The sequence below is a fragment of the Pelodiscus sinensis genome, chromosome 3 (genome assembly GCF_049634645.1).
Source record: "Pelodiscus sinensis isolate JC-2024 chromosome 3, ASM4963464v1, whole genome shotgun sequence".
Classification (NCBI taxonomy): domain Eukaryota; kingdom Metazoa; phylum Chordata; order Testudines; family Trionychidae; genus Pelodiscus; species Pelodiscus sinensis.
This window is the reverse complement of record NC_134713.1, coordinates 3,999,433-4,019,490: the sequence shown is the minus strand read 5'-3', so window position 1 is coordinate 4,019,490 and position 20,058 is coordinate 3,999,433. Positions and strand designations below refer to the sequence as shown.

The 20,058-nt window shown below is 42.9% G+C and overlaps 1 protein-coding gene across 4 annotated transcripts in view; it reads left to right on the top strand.

The window, feature by feature from the left end:
- The window catches only part of MSRA (methionine sulfoxide reductase A), a 419,965-nt gene that overhangs the window by 199,584 nt on the left and 200,323 nt on the right, over positions 1 to 20,058 (top strand). For all 4 annotated transcript variants that reach the window (XM_075923252.1, XM_075923251.1, XM_075923250.1 and 1 more), the window contains one exon: positions 6,868 to 6,987. In XM_075923252.1, coding sequence (XP_075779367.1) covers positions 6,868 to 6,987 — 120 coding nt within the window. The remainder of the gene's footprint in view (positions 1 to 6,867; positions 6,988 to 20,058) is intronic.

Genomic DNA, 20,058 nt, shown 5'->3' with positions numbered 1-20,058 from the left:
TGGTGCACAGTTCACTTTACCCCCTCCAACTGAAAAAAAGAAAATTGGCATCAAGGCAAATGAGTCATTCCAAGGGTTCTCAGAGGCATTTGGAAACATGGGTAATTATGTAAAAGCAACTAAATAAATTATATTCAAATGCAGGGCCAAATCCAGCTCTGGCCAACATTGCTAGGGAGAGCAGAAATACTAGCAGATGCCTCTTCTGCTCCAGAAGTCCTTTTAGCCTGGGCAGGCAGGATTCCATGTGGTGACCTGGGGGATATATTGTTGGCGGCTCTTTACAGCTACACTACAGAGCAACCGCCAGCGCCCCATCTGGTATTCTCTGCCTGCCACGCCCTCAGCATTTCACAACATCCGATCTTCCCAAGAGTGTATTTTAAAATGAAAACCTTCCTATAGTGAGCCCATTCAGGCATTTGAACTCTGCCAACAGGAAGAGGAGCAGGATGTGTTGCCTTTGTAGTTCCATCTTCTGTAATGAAGCACTGATGTCCTAATAATGTTGATAAAGTTTCTTCATTTGCCCCATGGAAAAGGGCCTTTGAGATTTCAGGCTGCAGGCCAGGTGAGATTTGACATGCCCCCAAATCCTTTGCTTCCGTGTTTATCCCACTAGACCCTTGGGACAGATAAGGTGTCCATGTACATGCATTTTTGGATGATACTGGTAGCATGGGTGGAACTACGTTGCTCTCACAAGAGGAAGATAAAACCAAAGAAAAAGGGCATGGAGGGAAATCGAAAAAGGAAAAGCCGCATTCAAAACCAAAGAGTCAGATGAAAACAACTTAAACATATGTATGTTGTAGTGAAAACATCCGTCCCAACTGAAATCGCATGGACATTAAAAAAAAACAACAACAGATAATGATTTTGGTTTGTTTAGATAGTACCATAAATAGACGTGCTACAGACATGTAAAATCAACTGCTGTCCTGAAGAACAGACAATGCAAGACCAGAACCTGTGAGATGTGGTGCTCCCTCAACTCCCACAGAACTTAGCATCTCACAGGTGTGGGCCCAAAATTAGCATGTGATTGGGTCACAAAGTGATCCAGCAGATTAGGCACAGGATTGGGTCTCAGGAGACCTGGGGTCCCCTCTGAGGACTGCTGCTGTGTGACTTTGGGTGAGTTGTTTTTCTCCTTCTGCGTCAGTTTCCCATCTGCAAACTGGGGTTGTTAACACTTGTCTACTTTTCTAAAGTGCGCTGAGCACTGAATGAAAAGTGCTATATATGAGCCAAGGGCATAGCCACAGGTGGGCCACAAACCATGCCTTCAGCATCCAGGCTAAATTTGGGGCCAGAGTCCCCAAATCCACAGGCTGGGATTCCTGACCCTGATTGGGTGTCCATGCACCCGGTTGTGTCCCTCTCCTGCCAGCGCTATGCGCTACTGTCTCAGTCTCTGACCCCGCACTGACTCCAGTGCTAATCCCACCCAGTCCTGCCCCCACAAGGCACCCCCCCACCTGAGATGACTCGCCCCCTCCCAGACGGGGTGTGTATGTGTCGTGGGGCAGGTCTAGAGGGGGCTAGCTCTGGGGATGGAGACTGGGTCAGTAGTGCACAGCACCAGGAGAGGGACACGACTGGACACCAAATTGGGGTTAGCGTGGGGGAGAGAGGGGGGGAGGCTGAGTCTAGTGGGGCTCCCCTTCACTCCATGCATGCACCCCATAGATTTTGTGCCCCTGGGAGCCTCATTTTCATATACCTGCTGAGCAGTAAGGGCCTGCTGAAGAGGAGTGGGGCAGGTGGGCCCCATCTCTTCTGCGCCCCTCGCCTGTCATTGCCCAGCCACCCGAAAGGCTAGGCTCACCCAGTTTTCCTGTCTGAGGCGTGCCAGTGATTCAAGCTGAGTATGTTTATGACAAGTGATAGAAACACGCATTGGAGGTGGGAATGGATTAGCAGGAGGTAACGACAATACATTCACACAGACACTTTGATCAGTAATGCGAGCATCTTGAAAATTTCTTAATTTTTATTCATCTTTGTAGTTTATTGTTTAGAAATTGGTTTTTATTTGTATACAATGGGTTTCCAAGAAAGCACAATTGCAAAGTGAGAAACACCGTAGGAGGATAAATACAACTGAACGTATTTGTTCAGTAGAGCTAGGTGAAATGTTTTGGACAAATATTCACTAAAAATTGAATTTTGCGTTGACCTAAACGATTTGTGAATTCAACGCAAATCTGCCAAATAGTCGTCTCCCCCAGTTTTTTTTCTTTATAGGTTCTCTATCAGGGGATGTAGGCACGAGTCCTAAAAGAAGAGGAGCAAGAGCAGATTTTCTGGCTTATCCTATAGCCTCATGCATAGAACATTCACCTAGGCTGTGGTGGAAGATTCAAATTCAGGTCCTTTTCCTAATGACTAAGTACTTTATACAGAGTGGAGCAGTTCCTACAAAAGAGGCTGAGAGAGCTCTCCCTGCACCAGAATACCCAGTATCCCAGTAGTTAGGGCACTTACCTGTAGAGACGAAAGATCGAAATTCAACCATCTGCTTCAAATTGGGCAGAATGGAGACTCAAACCTACATCCCAGCTCTAATAACAGGCCGGGAAAGTGGAGAAACCTCCTCCTCCGAGGCTTTATATATGTCACTTCCAAATGTCCTTTGCTTTTAGTTTAAAAAAGCAGTTAAATGCCCAGGTTTTTGCTCTTTGAAACAGATTGTTGTTGTTGTTTTGGTAAAGCCAAAATAACTCGTTTCCTCTCCAATTTTTCAGTTTGACTGAAACAAAAAATTAGTTCTTCACAAAGCTGTCCTGTTCAGTTTATATCTTTGACTAATATGCATTTTCAAAAACTATTAAAGATGAGAGAAATTAAGGTATCATTGTTCTGGTTTTACACTGATAGAGTTTCATCCATCTTACTGGAGTAACTGCTTGCTTTGAGGTGTTTTTCTTGAAACTAGATTTCTCTAATATTTTGTGCAATCTTGCCAATGACTCTTGTCCCTCATGGCAACACATGCTCAGCAGTTGAATACAAGGCTGTAAGTTAATTAAGGAGTTGTTCAAATGATGTAAATCTTGAGAGTACAGCACAAGAAAATGACAGCAGAATCCTAAAAAGGAATTTAAGCATTAGCATTCATTCTCAGACTGTGTGATTAATGCTATTTCTAGGGGTAGGCGAGCCTTAAAGCATTCAAATTTTAGTCAGTTTGATTGTGAAGTTCAAAAGCGTATAGTTTCAAAATGTCTTTTGAAATTCGAGCCCAGCACTAAAACAGTTGTTTTTGTTTTACAGTTTGGTGATTACAAAGTGACAACTATCTTTAAGGCTCACATGCTCTGCTGCACATCCATCCGTATTCAAACCGTGCTTTTCTAGGTTCCTAGAATGTATTCGTCAGTATTTTTATATCTGCCCATTTCTAATGCTGGGGCTCAACCGATCCAGTGGGGATTAATAAGATACGTTCAAATCCGATTGTTTGGGACCTGTCAGGTCCCGAGGGTGCCAGACGAGGGAGGTACAACCTGTAGTAACTGTTCATAGTACACTTTGTAAGAGAAAGTCCCTGCCCTACAGAGATCTGTTTATTTCAAAACCTCCCATTGTCTGCTATGTAGCATGTATCTTTTATTAGTAAAATGTCACTTTATGACAGCCCCTCTCCCCAGAAAAAACAGGACTATGTAGCACTTTAAAGACTAACAAGATGGTTTGTTAGGTGATGAGCTTTTGTGGGCCAGATCCACTTCCTCAGATCAAATAGTGGAAGAAAATTGTCATTACTGTATGTACCAAAGGATACAATTAAAAAAATGAACACACATGAAAAGGACAAATCAAATTTCAGAACAGAAGGTGGATGGGGGGGCATGCTAACCCTTTAGCAGAGAGTGACATCGGCTGTAGACTGTATTAAGGAGGTATACTATAGTTTAAAGCTGCTTTGGTGTACCTTACCTATTTGTTTGTGCACATGTGAAGATTTACTGTATGTGAAAATGTTGGTCTGTGGGCAGAGTTCATCAGGAAAACAAAAGGCCCACTTCTGCAGCTATGGGAGGAGGCTCCTGGGCCCCAAGGAACCAGAATGAAAAGTCAGGGGTGAGGGTGCAGGCCACAGTGACAAAACAAAGGACCTAGAAAGGAACACTGTGCAGACAACCCTGCACAATTCCCATTGCTTCAAAAAAGTCAATGGAAGCCTCCCAGAAGATTGACAATTCTCGATGCTGAGATCCGGGATTTTTTTTAAAGGCCAGGTTCTATTTTGTAGACATAAAATTGTATGCACTCATATTTTCATCTGAACTCTGCTAACTCTTGTGCACCCTTAAATAGTCAAATACCTGCGTGCACTTTGTGTTTGAGTAGTCCCAATGGGTTTTCTGGTTGCTGATCTAATACTCATATATGTAGGCTTTGGACTTTTAGAGCAGGTGCTCAGGTGTTACTGTGTGCACAGGATGTGTGTAGATTTTTGCATCTGCAAAGTGCAGGCACGAGCGTGTCTGCATACACTTTGTGTGTGTTGAAAATTTACTGGGCACTTGCCAGAAGATAGCAAATCACAGGCTGAGCTGAGTAGACAGCCCACCATCAGCAGATTCCCAGTTCAGTTGACTGTATAATAATGGTCTAGCCAGTACTGTATAGCAGGCTTTTTGTAACTGACATCAAGTATTCAAAAAGAGCAGTGACCTGTCCATTTAGTGTGTTACAGCTGGAAATAACTATAAGAGTTGGTCAGAGTAAGTTACTCTAGTTTGTAGTTGATCTCTGAAGTTTCAAAAGAAGGCCGAGTCTTTGTGAACAATTTCTATTTCACAGAAGGCTCCACTCTGTTCTTTTTGGCTGTGATTTAATGGAAACTTTAGGTAATATTTTACACCTGAAAACTCAACAGTATTATCACTGCAAAACCTACAAGTGTTCACTGTTCACCCACTGTAATTGGAATTGATTGAGTGTTAGATGACCCTTTATTTCCAAAGTTTAGTAGGAGAAGAGTTTTAAAAAAAATATATAAAACTTCAGACAAGAAGTACAATGCCATCTGTAATCAGAGACTAGTTAGATAATAATAGCATTTACATGACACACATCCTGAGAGAGCATCACAAAAAATAATTCTTCTTAACTAGTTAAAATATTCAGAGAATCCTGGCTGTGTAAGTCTTGTTGGTTCCCAGTCAGTAGTAGTCAGTTAAGGCACCCAATTCCAATGGCCAGATTGGCATATGGTGCAAATTGGTGCATCTCCACTGAAGTCGATTGAACTATGCAGATTTTATACTAGAAGAGAATCTGGCCCAGTAGGTCATGGAAATAATGAACATAATTCAGAATGGCCTGAGAGTGGGCTAATGGAAAATAGCATTCGTTTAGGGTCGTATTTTTTAAAGTAAGGCATATGCTGATGAGGCTTCAGTTGCAGTATTGTGTTTAGTTCTGGGCACCACTTTTCAAGAAAGATGTGGAGAAATTGGAGCAGGTCCAGAGAAAAGCAACAAAAATGATGAAAGGTCTAGAGAACATGAGCTTTGAGGGAAGACTGAAAATTGGGCTTGTTTAGTTTAGAAAAGAGAAGACCAAAAGGGAACATAATAGCAGTTTTCAAATATCTAAAAGGGTGTTACAAAGAGGAGGGAGAAAAATGGTTTTCCTTGGCCTCTGATCTTAGGACAAGAAGCAGTGGGCTTAAAATGCAGCTGGGGAGGTTGGACATTAGGAAAAAGTTCCTAACTGTCAGGGTGGTTAAACACTGGAATAAATTGCCTACAGAGGTTCTGGAGTCTCCATCACTGGAGATATTTAAGAGCAGGTTGGATGATCTAGATGGCGCTTGGTCCTTCTGTGTGGGCAGGGGACTGGACTTGATGATCTCTCTATGTCCCTTCCAGTTCTAGTATTCTATGATTCTATGTAGAACTGCATGCGTCAGTTTGCACTAACTGAAATTATGAGTACAAAAATCGATGTGTGCAAATCAGATCCTTATTCAATCGACTCTTCACAGGTTCACCGATGGGAAGGGGAGAGGGGGCATCTGCCCTATGGCCCTGTGATTCAAAAGGGCCAGGCAGCGCTGAGGGCTAAAGGAGACACCATGGTCCGAGTGGCATCGAGGGCTAATTGCGCCCACAACTTCCACTCAAGGCCCCATCCTTTCCAGGAGTATGGTGCTGCCTTCCTTCCTCCCCCATACACACCTTGCTTAGTGGCCTGGTGAGGCTGTTGGCTCTCCTGCCTCTTGAGGTGGTATAAATCATGTAGCTCCACTGAACTCAGTGGAGTTTTACCCATTTTACATCAGCTGAGAATCTGGTCTCTTTTGGTAACTGGTCATGTGAGTGAATGAATACCTGACTTTTGCATGAACATCAGATATTTGCATGTATAAATTAACTAAGCCCAAGAGTTTTTTCTCCTCTATGATCTATAATTTAGTTAATTATTACTCTTGCACCTTTAAAGATTGCATGTGCCAGGAAGCAGAACATTAAATAAATGTTTGCCATTAATACAAATTAATGTGTTTTGACAGCTTGCTAATCAACTAAAGGAAAATGCTGCTACAGAAATATGTACAATTGCCATTTAAGCAATTTTTTTAGGTAGGTGGGGATTTGTCATTAAAATGTGCACCTTTAAAATTTTCATAGGTTAGTCTAAGGTTTTCTCTCTATAATATGCTAATATGCAGACAAATCGGAAGTTGGGTCTGCAGTTGTTTGTAAATCCATAACTAATATTGTTGGACATTTGACCATATGCCAGGTGTATCGGTCATTTCCTGTACAATCTTAATTAATGTGCAAATGACTGATTTAATGTTGAATAGATCTTGATACCTTGTTGTGTTCTTTACACATTATGCAGGTATGGGATGTTTCTGGGGAGCAGAAAGAAAGTTTTGGACACTGAAAGGCGTCTACTCCACTCAAGTGGGTTATGCCGGAGGGTGTACCCCAAATCCCACCTATGAAGAGGTGTGTTCAGGTATGTCTGTTTTCTTTGCTTTCACAGATCATGGGCCTGATTCTGTGAGATGAGCTATTTTAGCGGAAGTGGAAGGTGATCAGAGCCTTTCAGGTTAGGACCCATAAAAACACTGATATCTACTGTACCAATCTAAATGTTAATATAATACAATCTAAGACATTTAGAAGCCATCGTCATCCCCTAGAATTTAATTAGTTGTCTTGCATACAAAGACACCAATGATGGGAAAGAAACAGGGTTTCCTTGTTTGTGTCTGTTGTATGTGCTCAGAAAATTATAACTACCATATATTTATTCTTTAGAAAACTGATAATGTACAGTTCCAACCGTTCCTTTAGTAGTGAAAGAAGTCAAGAGTCCCTACGGTGTCATGTGGTGATAAATTTAAATATCATTTGTTTCCTGGATTACTTTATCATCTTTTATATACAACCCAACAGCCACTGTCCTACCAGTGCAAAACAACACGCCAGAATCTGTCCATGCTCTGCTCTCACCAACCCTCCCACCCTACTGCAACCAAAACTCTTTCATTTTTTTACCCGTAATCCACATCCCATAATCCTTTTCAGACATTTTACACTGATTCGTGCTGCTCTGAAAGTGTATCCATGCTGGGCATAGTTCTCACTGCTTGCTCTCTTACACAGTAGTTAGAAGAGTATAGATTTGAGCTTTTACTTGGCTTTTGTTCTCTTGTCAACACTTTTCATGCCAACTGCTGAGGCTGCTTTACCACTTTTGTATATTACCCGGGGACTAAGAGATGACATAAAACAGTGTAAAAAGTTTGGCAGTCCTAGCAGTTAATAGATGTCACATCAGCCAAGGAGAATTGCTGCAGAGTACCTAAGGAAATAGAAACCATCTGTATGGAAACAAGAACGGCGAAAGAAATGTTAAGAAATCTATTTCTATCTATATCTGTATTTGAGGTCTGCAAGTCCGTTTGTTCAAGAAGTCCTCCTGAACGGTAAGAACTAGGACCACTAAAATTAGGAGAAGAGGAAGCTACCTACCAACTTAAAGCAAGGTCAGGGTTTGGTTGTGCCAGGACAACCAGAATTCCCGGGAAAGAGACATGCAAATGGAGAGGCTGCTGTTTGGAGGGATGCAATACTGGGAGTGGTCACTGGGGGCAGTGAGCCCACAGGGGAGAGCTATCCAGCAGAGTGGCCACGGGGGCATCCGTGCCACGAAAACGAGTGATCAGCAGGGCTGGGGCTTCGCCATCTTGCCTGCCAGCACCCTGGGTAAGTAGCTCCCCTGCACCAGATCCTTTCCTCCCCTCCTGGCCTATGGCTGCAGCACTGGAAGGGACGGGCAAGGAAAAAAATGCCCCTGGCAGTCACATGGGGCAGAGGGGAGAGAAAAGGCCCCTGGTATCTGGGGGAGGGGCGGGGGAAGAGAAAACCCTGCCGGATAGGACTCCCAGGGCCCTGTCTCACCCTCTAACCCTCACTCAGGCATCCCCCTTGCACCTAGCCTCCTGCATGGCCTCCCCCACCTCGCCAAGACACTGCCCTGACTCTTGCACCCCACCCCACCAGCTCCCTGCCCTGAAGGACCCAGGCAACACCAGCTAAGTCTGCAAGTTACTCTACAAAGTAAAAATTACAGGAGCTATTTTTATATAGGCACAGAGTTAATCTTTTAGTAGTGAGAACTAACAGCAAAAGTGCTCCTGAATGTAAGGACTCAGTGGAACTGAACTTTAACCCCCTCCTCTCCCAACAAGGATACTATACCATTGGCATTAACTGATGGCTGGGCAGCTGCTAGCAATACCCTGGCCTGGGGTACCTGCAGGCTGCTAGAGAGCACGGCCACCAAGGAGAGGTCACACATGCTCAGAAAAAAGCACAGTGGGTCAGTCACGTCTTTCTGATTTGTCTAGACCATCCATTGCCTCCTTTCTGAAAGCTTAACTTCCACATTATTACACCTTGGGCCTGACTCTCCACATGTGCGCACCAAGTGCAGTGTTCACAGCTGTGTGTGGTCCGCTAGCCATTTGGCACTTTCAGTCCATTCTATTCCACAGCCTGATCATTTGCTTGTAAAAGACCACAAAATCTGACCCTAACGCCTTTGATTATCTGATCTTTCATATTGCACAGTGAAGCATATTACAATTTCCCCCATCCCAATACCCACATTCCTGGTATGCTGAGGTGACTTAGGGTAGAATTTTGAGGGCCCTTGTAAAGGGCTCCGCCCTTCTTGTGAGTGCCCCTCGATTGCTGAGGAGAGTCTTGTAGTCTCTCTGCGTGGCTGTCTGAGGGAGAGGAAGTGTCCGGTATGTGACCTGGGACCCGGTGTCTTCTTACCCCTTGTTGTAGCTGCTGAAAGTTGTGGGAGACCCAGGCCTACCCACTCCTCTGGGTCCTGGTCTAGGGACCTTGTAAGTAGCCTGCTGAATCTCCAAGAGGTCATTTGTGTCATGTTCCCTGCACCACTTCCCTGGGAAGCTACTCTGTCCAGCCCTTTCTCTTGGGCCTTGTGGTCAAGTCCTCCCTGTCCAGTGTCCTGGAAAGTAGTCCCGTTGGCTTACTGGCTAGTCTTCAGCTGAGGGACCTGGTTCTGACCAAGTCTGAAGTCCAGCTCCCACTCGGAGCTGTCTGGAGTGCTGCTGTTCTTCCAGTTAGCCCTTAGGTCTGCCTGGGTCGAGCTCCAGCCAGGAATTGGCAGGCCCTGGCCCAACAGCTTCTTTTATATTGGCTTGCTGCGCCCTGATTGGCTGCAGCAGACGCTGCCACTCTATTCTTCTCGGAGGACCTCTCGTCTGCTCCTGTTGCTGGGCAGGGTACGGAAAGGTCTCCAACCTTCAGCAGGGATATCGGGGCCTAGTCCACCCCATCACACCCCTCTAAAGACACTAACTACGTGCTGGTTTCTGCCAGGGGAAGTGTGAAGAGAGGCTGGGAGAGACAGTCAGGGTGTAAACTCTCTTGAATACTCGCTTTGTAGACTGCTTCTGGACTTCCCAATAGCTCCTTGGGGGCAGGGGATAGCCTGTTGTAACTGGGTCCTAGGGCTGAAGAGCCTGGGGCTAAAACAGCCATGATTACCAGGTGAGCCTCACAGGAGAGGGATCAGCATCTGGAAGCTGCAGTTCTGGTTGTTGCTCAGGGAGAACAAAGATTGATAGCTGCAAATACATTCCAGCAGAGACCTGGGACCTACCCTTCAGGCAGGAAGGGTTGGGAGTAACCTGCTAATGCAGAGGAGACCTGAGCAGGGCAGGGAAATAGTACAAAAGCTTTCCAGGCAGAGGATCGTGGGATTCGGAAGAGAAATTTGTGTTTATGGGACTTCGGTTTTTATTTTGAGTTATTTTCTGTGACTAAACCCAGACTCCAAGGATGGGCATTTTGACCTCAGAAAAAGCATGTGAAGTCTGCAAGGAGCCATTTGAGAGAGAAATTATTGTTATTATTAGCAGGGAGCTGCAAAGACAACCTTGGGTATGAGGAGACATCCATCTCTGATACACATGTGTATCATATTTGTCTCTGATTTAGACTGTATGCTTTTTGGAGCTTATACCATGGCTTTTTATGCATTAATATGTAGTAATAATCAATTATTGTGTGCTCCTGGAATGAAGCGGGAAGGGGGGGGGGGACCATGCAACCTAATCTTTAATTGGCCATCTCATTTGAGGAATGGTCTGACAAAGGATAGCTCAGATTCATCTATCTTGAAGGTACACTGCAAACATAGAGCAATATAATACGAATAATACTGTTTTGCACATATTCATATGCCTTTCATGCAAGGATCTCAGAGCACTTTTTAAATTAGTTGACCCCCCCCATCCCTACTTTTCCATACAAAGGCCTGTAGGGTTCCAAATGCATAGCGATCATCTTAGTGAGTTGACAACAGCTACTGAATCGTGTCTACCCTCAATCACAGTGAGGACTCCGTGATAGAAATGTAGCCATGTTAGTCTGGTGTAGCTTAAATTCTTGCTTAAATTCGACACTTTACACTTAAGTTTGAATAAAGACGCTAATTATCTTACCCATTAAAGATAGCTTCCCCAATATCATCTCTAATATCATTAGCTCACAGACATTTACCCCCGCCCCCACCCCCTTCTGTTCTGAAATTTGATTTGTCCTTTTCATATGTGTTCATTTTTTTTAATTGTATCCTTTGGTATATATGGTTGTGACAATTTTCTTCCACTATTTGATCTGAGGAAGTGGGTCTGGCCCACGAAAGCTCATCACCTATTAAACCATCTTGTTAGTCTTTAAAGTTCTGCATAGTCCTGTTTTTTGTTTGTGAGGACTCTGTGCTGGAAGATCAACTCTAGACATGATATTTTCTATGAGGGAAGAAAAATGCAGAGCACAAAACCAACCATTGTATGTCGCCTTTGTGAACCTAACCAAGGCCATTGATGCAGTCAGCAGAGATGTGTTTGCAATATTGGAAAAGATAGGATGCCTACCAACCCTGTTAAGTCTAATCCCCTCATTCCACAAGAATGTGAGAGCAACGGTCCAGTTTGACAGGTCCACTTCAGGCAGCTTTGAGATGAAAAGTAGAGTGAAACAAAGATGTGTTCTTGCCCTTGCACCTATGGAATCATCTTCTTGGTACTCACAAATTGTGCATTTAAGCCATGAAAGACAGCGTGTACTCCACATGAGAGAACTCTCAACCTGTCCTGACTTGAGTCAAAGACCAAAGTCATAAAGTTGCTAATTAGGAAACTCTCATTTGCTGCTGCTGATGCCCTCATAGCCCATGATGAAGATCTACTATAAGAACTCATAAAGTGCCTGTCCAGTGGTTGTCAGGCATTTGCTCTCACCATTAGCTTTAAGAAAATGGTTGTATTAGAATAGGAGATTCTATTACACACACCTCAAAGACACACCCCTCGAAGAACAGATGTTCCTGCACAAGGGGAAGTCTCAATATTAGCCCAAGGCAGGCTTCCCTAATGTAGATGTGCTATCTCGATTTACAGCCCCAGGAGGCACTGGGGAGGAATAACTTAGCCCCTCACCAGGGTCATTCTATTTCCAAATAGCAGCAGTGGAACATCTACACACGCCTTATTTCGAAATAGCTATTTTGGAATAACTGTTCCGGAATAGCTCAATTCGAAATAAGCATGAGGTATAGACCTACCATGAGAGATCTTGTGAAACCTTCCTTTGGCCGCTACCCGGTAGCCCCAGCATCTTCTGTGTCCTCTGTGTCCTTTGTGTCAAGGCCTCAGTCTGGCAGTCATCAGCCTAGTGCTCTAGCTGACTCTGTGCAGCATTGCTCTGTTTTAGGGGCCTTAGAGCCACTCCTCCTCCCTTTGCCCTCTTGGGAGATACTGCCTCTGCTGTACTTAGCAGCCCTTTTTATATGACCCTCCCTGACCCTGATTGGCTGCTCCAGCAAGCCTTCTTCTCGTTGGCTGGCTCTACAAGCCCTCCTCTGATTGGCTAGGGTCCTGCTCAGCCTCCTCAAGGACTACTTTATCTCTTCACATCTGGCTCCTACAGCTTGAAGTGAAAAGAGCCCTTAGGAAGCAAGCAGCTCCCAACCAAGATATGTAGATTTGCAATAACTACTAGTGCACATCTGCGATTGGCCTATTCAGTCACATAAGACATTGAAAACCATCTACATCACAGGCTGCAATTCCCACCATTTCTTGTAGATGGAAGGAAGCCCACAAAGTCTGTGCAGAAAGCAAAAGCAGCATATTATATGCAAAGAGAGAGAGAGAGGTCTTGAAGGGGTATCACATTCAAAGGTGAAAGGTGGTGGACCGCTCCAGTAAGAAGGAGACAGTTGGCACTGGGGTGCTTTGCTGCAGGGAGAGGTATGGCATATGGGGTCGGCAGCCAGGACCCTGGATCCAGGGCTAGCAGCACAGCCTCTGTAACACGACAACGGCCAAGCCCCTGACGCGTGGGACATTCAGTAGCTGGCAGCATGATCCCTGCTTCCTGGGCCAGCCCCAGAGGTTGGGCAGCCAGGCAATACACTGGCCACACTCCCAACCCTCAGCTTTCCCCCCCACAACCCTTAACCCTCAGCCCTGAGTCCCCTCACAACCCCCTGCCCTGACTCCTGCATCCCCACCTCCTGCCTTGACGCCCCCCCCCCACAGCCCAAACCCCCTGTCCTGCCCCCCTGCATTCCATCCCCTACTTAAATTTCTTGTACTGTGGTATCGCACCCCCCACACCCTTACTTTCACTGCAGCTCACCCCTTCTGTTGCCAAGTGGTGAAAAACATCGGGGATTTTTTTTTTAATGGCCAGTTTAAACGATAGTTAAAAGACCGAATGTGTCATTTTTCTGTGAAACACACAAAAAATTTCATTTACTGACAGCTATGGTTGCCTCAGAATAAACCACATCATGCCAAAACCTTATGCCTGGATTGACTAGAAGGTATTATTGATATAGCTGTTGATGGTATGAGCTCTGTCATGGCATTTTGAAAATTCACTGGATTCTAGTTGGTTTGCCTCCCTGGTGGGAAGGTGGAAGAGCCATGTTTTCCGCTTAGAGATAGCGGTCAGACCAGTGTCATATTATCCAGAATGTAAATGGCTGTTACACAGGTTATACCATCAATTGGTGTGGGGCTGCCTTATTAAATTGATGTTTGGAGATAATCGAGCTCTTGTGAAGCTTATAAATAGGAAATTGTTTTTACATTTCATAGTAGCTACTGCACAGATGAAAATGAGAAAAGCCATTCTGCAGCGGATAAACATTTTGGACTATTTCTAGTGCATTAGCCTAATACACGAATATTCCATATTTGGCGAGCATTACACAGCGCAGGATCTTCCTGTACTATGAAATATCTCCTCATATCCTGCTTATAGATGTTCAGATTGATTCTGTTTACCAGTAGATGCCTAAAGTTTTTAAAATATGTGGCTTTGGTGGCATTGAAGTCAGAAGAGAAAAAAATAAGCTATTGTTCTTCACGAACCAGAGTGTAATTATCACATTATCACATAAGAGTGGAAGCTTAAGACCATTTTCTTAAAAACGGGATATTTTTTAGACTTCTGGGAAGAGGAATGGAACATCAAAACAGGGCTTTCTATAAAAGTACATTTCAGAGATCATAATTTACAATGCACGGTAAATGTGCCTTTATTTATTTATTTATTTATTTATTTATTTATTTATTTAATGTTAGCAGGTGGACCCAGTGTTGCTCGGGTCTGTAACTCAAGGTTGGATTTTTTCCCCCAAATAAAAGGAAAATGTACATGCTTTATTAAAATCTTGTATTAAAAACAAAAAGCATTGTTTTTTTATGAAGTTAATCTTTGTTTTTGATTTCTTTAAAAAAGCGTGTTAAATGTTTTCTGTATAATTTTTTTAAATGATAATTCCATCAAGTTTCCTTTTTTTTTTTATCCCTATAGTCTCTTACCATTCACTATGTTTTAACAAAAAAGGGCTATAGTTAAGTTGGTTTCCAATAACATTTTCATCTAGTTTTCAAACCTTAAGCATTGATTTAGCTCTGCCAAAGTTTCTCCATTTTCTCTCTTCTTCTGGAAGGTTTATTGAGAAGCAGTCTATTCCAGGTTCATCCTTATTTTGCTGGCTCATCTTGGTTCAATCTCAATATTTGCTCAGCTATGTCAATTTTGAGCACTGTACTTACTTTGTGATTGTCTCATTTTTTGGTTTTATGAGAAGTAATCCCATTCCAGGCACATTCAATTTTCCTGGCACAACCAAACCCTGGTGTTGCTTTAAGTTATGATAAGAGGAAGCTGTATACAGGCAGTCCCTGGGTTACATACAAGATAGGGACTTTAGGCTTGTTCTTAAGTTGAATTTGTATGCAAGTCGGAACTGGTACATATTGTAAGGGAAACTCTAGCCAAACATTTCTCCAGAGCTCAGTTTTATTCTCCCGCACCTCACTTCCCTCAGTCCTTTATTCTCAAGCTGAGGTGTCTGCTGAGAAAAGCCGCTCCGTGTCTCCCTGGTCTGCTGGGGGGGGGGGGCGGAGCGCTAGCTTCGCATCTCCCTGGTCTGCTGGGGGGAAGCAGCTAGTGCGGGGTTGCCTCACCCCATTTGTAAGTAGGGATCTGATGTAAGTTGGATCCATGTAACCCGGGGACTGCCTGTACTGAATTTGGTGGTCCTAGCTCTTATTTTAAGTATGAATTCTTGATCAAACACAAATAGACAAACTTTCTAAAATATATCGTAGATTTGTTCTGGCTATAGGGAAATATTGGAAATTTAGTAGCTATCCCTATTCATAATCTAGGAAACTGCCTTAAATGTTTTTAAAAAAGAGCAGTCCTTCAGCACTAACTAACTATATATATAATATGAGCTTTCGTGGGCAAAACCCCATTTCCTCTTTTGCCCACAAAAGCTCACGATACTGCCACATATACTCGAACATAAGTCCTTTTGTTTATAAGCTGACCCCCCAAATGTACAGAGAAAAAATGGTAAAAAGTTACTGACCTATTTATAAGCCAACTCCATAGTACAGACTTCCAGTCCCAGCGCGTCAACTTCAGTGCTGGCTGAGGGTCTTGCAGGCTGCAGGCATGGAGCCTCTCAGCTCCCATTGGTTGCTGTACACTGTTCCCAGCCAATTGGAGCTGAGAGACTCCATGATGGCAGCCAGCAAGTCCCTCAGCTCCATTGCTTCCCGAGAGGCTGGAAAGACCCGTTCGTAAGCCGACCCCCGCTCTTCACAGCGGGCTTTTTTTCCAAAGAAGTCAGCTTATGTATGAGTATATTCGGTGCATATATATTTATATCTGTTAATCTCTAACGTGCTACAGGACTACTTGTTTTTTTTAAAGTTACAGACTAAAATGGCTACTCCTCTGAAAATGTTATGAATGAGTAATCCTTAAAATTAACAGGATGTAAAACTATGCAGGATACATCTATGTGAGGTGCAATGTTACATACAATATTCAGGTGTGAAATTGTTTTACAAATGCAACATGCACATATTTTATTGATGGATACGTGTGCATCTTGAATAGCAGGTAGTAATCGAGTGCTTTTTATGTCTAGGAGCTCCACTTGCCTTGAAAGTTTCTAAGCATCCAAAGGTCACCCTGAAGAGTTCTCCGTAGTAGGAAAAAAAGGTGGAGAAACATAAAATTAATTTCTTGCTCTGTTACCTCCTATTCCTTTGGTCAATTGGTGATTTTCAAAGTTAGCTCCATCTCTGCTTCATCTTAATTATACATCAAATGGGAGGCAAGGCTGCCTTTCACATTTATTCTTAGTTGATCTGTCTTCATTTAAAAAAAGGGGAGCGCGAAAGGCTTGCTTCGATGACCTGGTGCTTGTTTTAAATGTTTGCACATAAATACCCTGATCACAGATGTGGGAAGCACGACAAAGGAAAATCGGTGTCATAGGCCACGGCTGAGTGTTGATAAGGAAGGAACAGTCAGCATGGACACAGCTTTCTCTTTACTCTTCCTAGTGTTCCCTGTCCTCACCCAGTAGAGTTTAAAGGTCTACCGAAAATTAAAAGAATAATAATGAACTATGATTTTAAAAGCCAAATGCTTTTTTTGGGAAATAAACTGGGGCATCACAGCATCTTTCTAGGTGTGTGTCTTACTCTCCAAAATGTTTAAATGCATAATTAGACTACAAACATTCTCAGCGTCTATAACTTCTAAAAGGACTTGACGGATTTCAAGAACAGAAACTGAAGTCCACAAGATTAAAGTCTTCAGACAGTAAAGGGAAAGGTTCAGATCATTTTCTTTTACTGTGAAAGTCATTGTCAAGAGAATAGATTCCCAGGGTGCCTTTGTCTGTTCTCTTTACTGCTTCTCTTACAAGAATAGGGTGGAAGAATTTTAATGACATATAGATTCTCTGAAGAATATCAGTGCTTGGCACAACCTTGATCTGTTCAACATGCTTCCGCATGATTGGCTGCCCATTCCACTTCTCCCCCTTTTTTTAGCCTCACTCACCTGTGAGGAAGGATGGAAAGGTCAACCAATGAAAGTACAAAATATTGAAAAGATCAAAGTTAATGTCGTGTTAATATTTTATAGAGTACATTAGATATTGGCGTTTTCTATCATTGTATCTATTGTTATAATCAGACCACTGTTAGAAAAAAATGATCTCTATATAGACTTGAGATTATAGACCCACAATGCTAACTGTGTGGACAAAATCATGAGAAATTTGCCTATAATATCTTTTCAGCAGGCAGTTGCTAAAGTAATAGAGTAACAAGATCATACTCATTTTGCTTCAAAACCATCTTGTGATACGAGAGAAGATGCTGCTGAAATATAACCTTGTCAAAAAGAAGCTTAAGGGATGTACTGAATTTCAGCTACCCACTAAAATGCAGTTTTACCTAAAAAACAGCTATGGAAAAAACAGCACCTTTTTTTTATTAAGAAGAGCTTCTTCCTGTACTTATTCAGAGTTTAGTTAGCTTCACTGAACAGAATTCTGGATTTTATCATTTAAAAATAAAGGACAGCATGAAAGGTGACCAGGAACCAGAATATCCACAATGGAGGCTGGCCAACCCTAAATCTGGAGTTGTTCTATAGCACTGTAATCAGGGTTGTGTTGGTGTTTCCATTTGACAAATCTGGATCTCGATGTTACTATCTTGGCTGTTTTAAACTACAAGGGGATTAAGCTGACATTACTTAAATATCTGATTGTACCTCCTGAAAAATAGGAAAAACAATAAGGCTTTGTCTACATTGGCACGATCTTGCGCAAAAGCAGTTGCTTTTGCGCAAAAACTTGCTGCCTGTCTACATTGGCCACAAGTTCTTGCGCAAGAATGCTGATGTTCTAATGTATGAAATCAGTGTTTCTTGCGCAAGAACTATGATGCTCCTGCTCAGGAATAAGCCCTCTTGCGCAACTGTTTTTGCGCAAGAGGCCAGTGTAGACAGGCAACATGAATTTCTTGCGCAAAGAAAGCCCAATGGTTAAAATGGCCATCAGAGCTTTCTTGCGCAAGAGAACGTCTACACTGGTATGGATGCTCTTGCACAAAAGCACATCTCTTGCGCAAAGGCACAAGCCAGTAGACGCTCTCTTCTGGAAGAGTTTTTGCACAAGTGTAGACGTAGCCTGACTGTTTAACTGTTGTCGTATGCGTCCTCCATTTGTTGTATCCACTTTTTTTTTCCTCATTGTGTGTTTTTGGTAAGATGGTACTATAGCAGCATTAAATAATAGTAACAGTAATAAAAATGCTATTTAGTGAATATTGTACTTAGCTAGTGCCCCAAATTTCTCATATCCTGTTTTTATTAGTGAAGGGGTCAGGAGGCAGCCAGGGTCAGATTACCAGGAGATCGGAGTCAGCAAGGGAAGCAGCCCTAAGCAGGGGAAACTCAGTTGTACAGGCAACTTCCTGTTCTTATGCTTGGTTTTATATATAGGCAGGGAGACAGTCATACTCCCACAGTTTTGCCAGTCAGAGCCCTGGATGCAGTCCTCAGTATGCCAGTGTTTGGGACCCCTGGTTCCTCTCTTAGGCACGCTGTCTGGGCAGCGTGGGACCAGGCTTTTCAGGATGATTTTTAGGGAATGTTTATATAAGATTGGGGCCATGTACATTTTTGCTAGTTCCAAGCTGCGCTCCTCAGGAGCGTACCCTCCTCGTTGCCATGATACCAGAGTCTGCCACGTTTGTGCTTAAAATCCGGGATCTCGTGGACCACGTATTCCTCATGGCCCTGTACCTGGAATAGTGGGGGAATGTGGCTGGATCGTCCATGTAAGGTTTCAGAAGTGACACACAAAACACTGTGTGTTTGAGGCATGGATTACCTTCTGACTTGTCTGTAAACCATCATGCATACTAGTAGCCCTCTGTAAAACTAAAATAATTAACAGCCGCAGTATAGGTTACCTCAAAAAAATTAGCATCTAAAGATTGATTCTGCAAACACTTTCTTCTGGGAAATACAGTAAAACCTGTGTTATCCAGCACACTCGGGGATTAGGGCATTCTGGTTATTTAAAAATTCCCATTATCTAAGGGTCCCATCAACCTAGGAAAAACCAATGGACAATAATAGTAAAACTCAAGTTTTTAATATTTGGTAGTTTTGTAGTGTGAGGCAGTTGGTATCACATTTCTATTTTGAGTTAAAGATGATTAGTACTTAAATAAAAAAACTGTTAAGCCAATCATGGTAAACCAAGGCCTATGCGCCTGAAGATGTGACAGTATTGTGGCTGGGGGCAAAGCTGGTTAACAAAGTTTTCTGGTTAACAGAGTGCCAGATGACAAAAGGTTTCACTGTAGTGATTACTTACGGGAGTAGCTCTGCTGAAGTCAAATAGAGCTACTAATGATGTTAAGAACTATACATGGTAGTAAATATTTGCAGTATCTTTCCCAATATCTTTCCCTGTCTTTGTTGTTAGACAGGTAACAAAAAATTAAATATAAAATAAAAAAATAGGGGACATTGAACGTAGTAGGTAAGGGAGAATGAAAAACAGGAAGGCTATGTCTAGACTGCAAGTCTCTTTTGAAAGAGGCTTTTTCGAAAGAGACTTTTGAAAAAGTCTCTTAAAAAAAGAGCATCTAGACTACAATCAATACTTTCGAAAAGCAAGCCACTTTTTCGAACGAGAGCACCCAGGCAGTCTGGATGCTCTCTTTCAAAAAAGCAGTCTGCATTACATAGCGCCTTTTTTCGAAAGAGCACTTTTCTTTATTCTTCGTAAAATGAGGCATTATTCTTCGTAAAATGAGGTTTTCCGCGGTCGAAAAAACTACCACGTTCTTTTGATTTTTCTTTCGAAACAACGTGGCAGCAGTCTAGATGCAGGGGAAGTTTTTTAGAAAAAAGGCTACTTTTTTCAAAAAAAACCCCTGTAGTCTAGACACACCTGAAGGGACTGCAGCTGTTGGGAGACCATCTTTCTACAAGGAAAGCAGATGGCATAAGCAGTTTGAGCTGTTCATACATTATTTGTTTATGGCAGGGATTTGTTTTATTTTACTGCTCCTAGTGCTTGTTCCCCATATTGAAATCTTAATTCCTTTGGTGACACACCACC